The sequence below is a fragment of the Pongo abelii genome, chromosome 6 (genome assembly GCF_028885655.2).
Source record: "Pongo abelii isolate AG06213 chromosome 6, NHGRI_mPonAbe1-v2.0_pri, whole genome shotgun sequence".
In the NCBI taxonomy this organism is placed as follows: Eukaryota; Metazoa; Chordata; class Mammalia; order Primates; family Hominidae; genus Pongo; species Pongo abelii.
Window position 1 is genome coordinate 139776920 of NC_071991.2, and position 3034 is coordinate 139779953.

The 3034-nt window shown below is 44.8% G+C and overlaps 1 gene segment (V, D, J or C); it reads left to right on the forward strand.

The window, feature by feature from the left end:
* Positions 1-1582: 1582 nt before the first annotated feature.
* On the forward strand, positions 1583-2180 carry LOC100939378 (T cell receptor beta variable 2-like). The segment is given in 2 exon segments: positions 1583-1676; positions 1766-2180. Coding segments are annotated over 2 exon segments (393 nt in total).
* The last annotated feature ends 854 nt before the right edge of the window (positions 2181-3034 follow it).

Sequence of the window (3034 nt, forward strand, 5' to 3'; positions counted from 1 at the left end):
TTCTATGTATTGGTACACACAGAAAGCTAAGAAATCCCTGGAGTTCATGTTTTACTACAACTATAAGGAACTCATTGAAAACGAGACTGTGCCAAGTCACTTCACACCCGAATGCCCTGACAGCTCTTGCTTACACCTTCATGTGGTTGCACTGCAGCCAGAAAACTCAGCTCTGTATCTCTACCCCAGCAGCCAAGACACAGCCCAGCAGAGTCATCGCCTCCCTGTGCACAAACCTCCTGGGTCTAGTCAGGAAGCCATGGGGGCAACGCGTCCAGCTGAGCCTCAACACATTGCAGCATTCTCTAGGACCTCAGCAGAAATCTCAGACCATAATACTGTCATTTATTGGATGTGGCAATGCTACATTCCCCAGACACCAGCAGCCTGTGGCCTGACTTTGTCTTGAATGAAACTGTGCCTGAACTTGAATGGAGGACAGATGCTGTCAAGTTTAAGTTGTTCCCAGTAACTCCCAGTTGGCTTGTACTCCTAGGAAATCTTGTGTGAAGCATTTAATACTCTGGCCACACTAATCCACCTTCCAATATGGACTTTTTTCACTTCTCTTTCCATCCAAGTTAGACCCTGGATCTCAGCCCTCATCCCAGCTCCAAATATATGCTCAGATCTTTTCTTTTCTTTTCGTTTTTGTTTGTTTGTTTGTTTTTTGAGACGGAGTCTCACTCTGTTGCTCAGGCTGGAATGCAGTGGGGTGGGCGATCTAAGCCCACTGCAACCTCCGCCTTCCAGGTTCAAGTGATTCTCCTGCCTCAGCCTCCTGGGTAGCTGAGACTACAGGCGCCTGCCACCACTACCGGCTAATTTTCGTATTTTTAGTAGAGACAGGGTTTCGCCATGTTGGCCAGGATGGTCCTGATCTCTTGAACTCGTGATCCGCCCACCTCAGCCTCCCAAAGTGCTGGGATTACAAGCATGAGCCACGTCGCCGGGCCAGACCTTTTGTTTTCTTTTCTTTCTTTCTTTCTTTTTTTTTTTTTTTAAATACCCAGTCCTCTCCTCAGGTGGCTCTAACACTGCCTGACCCTGAGGACAGTGGTTCCCCATGGGGTTTGGATCACTGTTCTCTAGTTTACTCTCCCTGGGACACATGCAGAGTTTCAACTTCTTGTTGGCTGCTCTCTTCCACTCAGGATTTAAAACTTTCACACTTCATTCTTTTTCTCTCTGTCTCTTTAATCCTAATACCAAGTTTTCTTGGCATCCATTATCCGCCGTAGAGTCTGTTACACCTGAATTGTTGCTCACAGCAGGTAATAAGAGAAGATCTCCTAGAATTTCTGAGCCGGACTTTGTACTCAGGGTTACCTTGCTGAGCCCCATATTTTCCAGCATTGCTGTTAGTAATTGATGGCCCTCAGTCCTGCACACACCATCAGACCCCAGGGGCTGAGCAGAGCTCTGCATTGTCAGGTTCTGCACCAACACAAAGGCTCCCTCCTCTCTCCCGTAGAGGGCACTCCAGGGATGGTGGGTGTTGCCAGAGACACCAGTAATTCTGCCAGACCTTGCCTGTGGGGCCATGGGAGCTCAAAATGCCCCGCCTTTCTTCCACATGACCAGATGCCTGAGCCAGGAGAGGCCTCATTCCTGCTGTGATCCTGCCATGGATACCTGGCTCCTATGCTGGGCAATTTTTAGTCTCTTGAAAGCAGGTCGATGCTTAGACTCTAGAAAATTTTTGCTTTGAACTTACCTAAGAAAATTCTAAACCATTCCCTTAATCTTCTTTCTTTTCCCACAGGACTCACAGAACCTGAAGTCACCCAGACTCCCAGCCATCAGGTCACACAGATGGGACAGGAAGTGATCTTGCAGTGTGTCCCCATCTCTAATCACTTATACTTCTACTGGTACAGACAAATCTTGGGGCAGAAGATTGAGTTTCTGGTTGACTTTTTTAATGATAAAATCTCAGAGAAGTCTGAAATATTCAATGATCGATTCTCAGCTGAAAGGCCTGATGGATCAAATTTCACTCTGAAGATCCAGTCCACAAAGCTGGAGGACTCAGCCATGTACTTCTGTGCCAGCAGTGAAGCCACAGCCTTGCAAAGACACCTCCAGCCTGTGCAAAAACCCTCATAGGTCTGCCTCCCAACCAGCTGCCAACTCCCACTTCCTGCCTAAGAAAAGGAAGTCTCTGGTTGGGTTTATTCTTGCAGCTGTCTTCAAATATACAGATATCTGAAATTAAATTACCAAACATATCGTGGGCAGGAATGGTCAGATAGTGTAGGATTTGAAAAATGTTTACAGATACTACAGGGTGTGATGGTGCGCTCTGAATATGAGAGAATTGTACACGACCAAGCAGCCTGTGTCTTCTCCTTATTCCCATTTGCCAGTTTTATTAGATTTTTTTTGTTTTAGTTGCTTAGGAAAACATATTGTAACTCCTAGGATGGTGAGATGATTACTGAGTGGAGTTCAAGTATTTCCATGAGAATATAGAGGGTGCTCACAGAAATCTTCAGAAGGAAAAGGGGCTTAGTATAAGGAACTCAATATCAATGATTCTTGCTCAGCATGTGTTCAAGAGCAGAACTATCCGATGACCCTGTGAACCTGGTGTGATGCATTTGGGCTAATGATGCTAGCTCACAAAATAACAAGTTAAGAGAGTAGAAAACAGAAAGTCTAATGTGGTGACACCATTTCACACCATTTCAAGGTCAACAGAGGTCTAGACCAGCATGAAAATTGCCAGAATAAAGCCAGGCAGTGCAGGAACAGAATTCAGCAGCAAAAGTCAAGAGACATCTAGAGGCAGAGGCAGGAATGAATTTATCGCTTTCAACTTAACCTGAGGCAGCCAGATTAACTTCTTCAGTTTCATTTAGGAAACTATGCCTCTTTTAAACATATCTATTGAAGTCTAAATTTTAGGTATTTTGTATATTTCAGTTATGGAATTTCCACTTAAATCTTGCTACGATTTCCAGTTGTCTGCTAAAATTCTACATTTTGTCACTTTGTTGACTATATTAACATCCGTTATTTAAAACCCAGT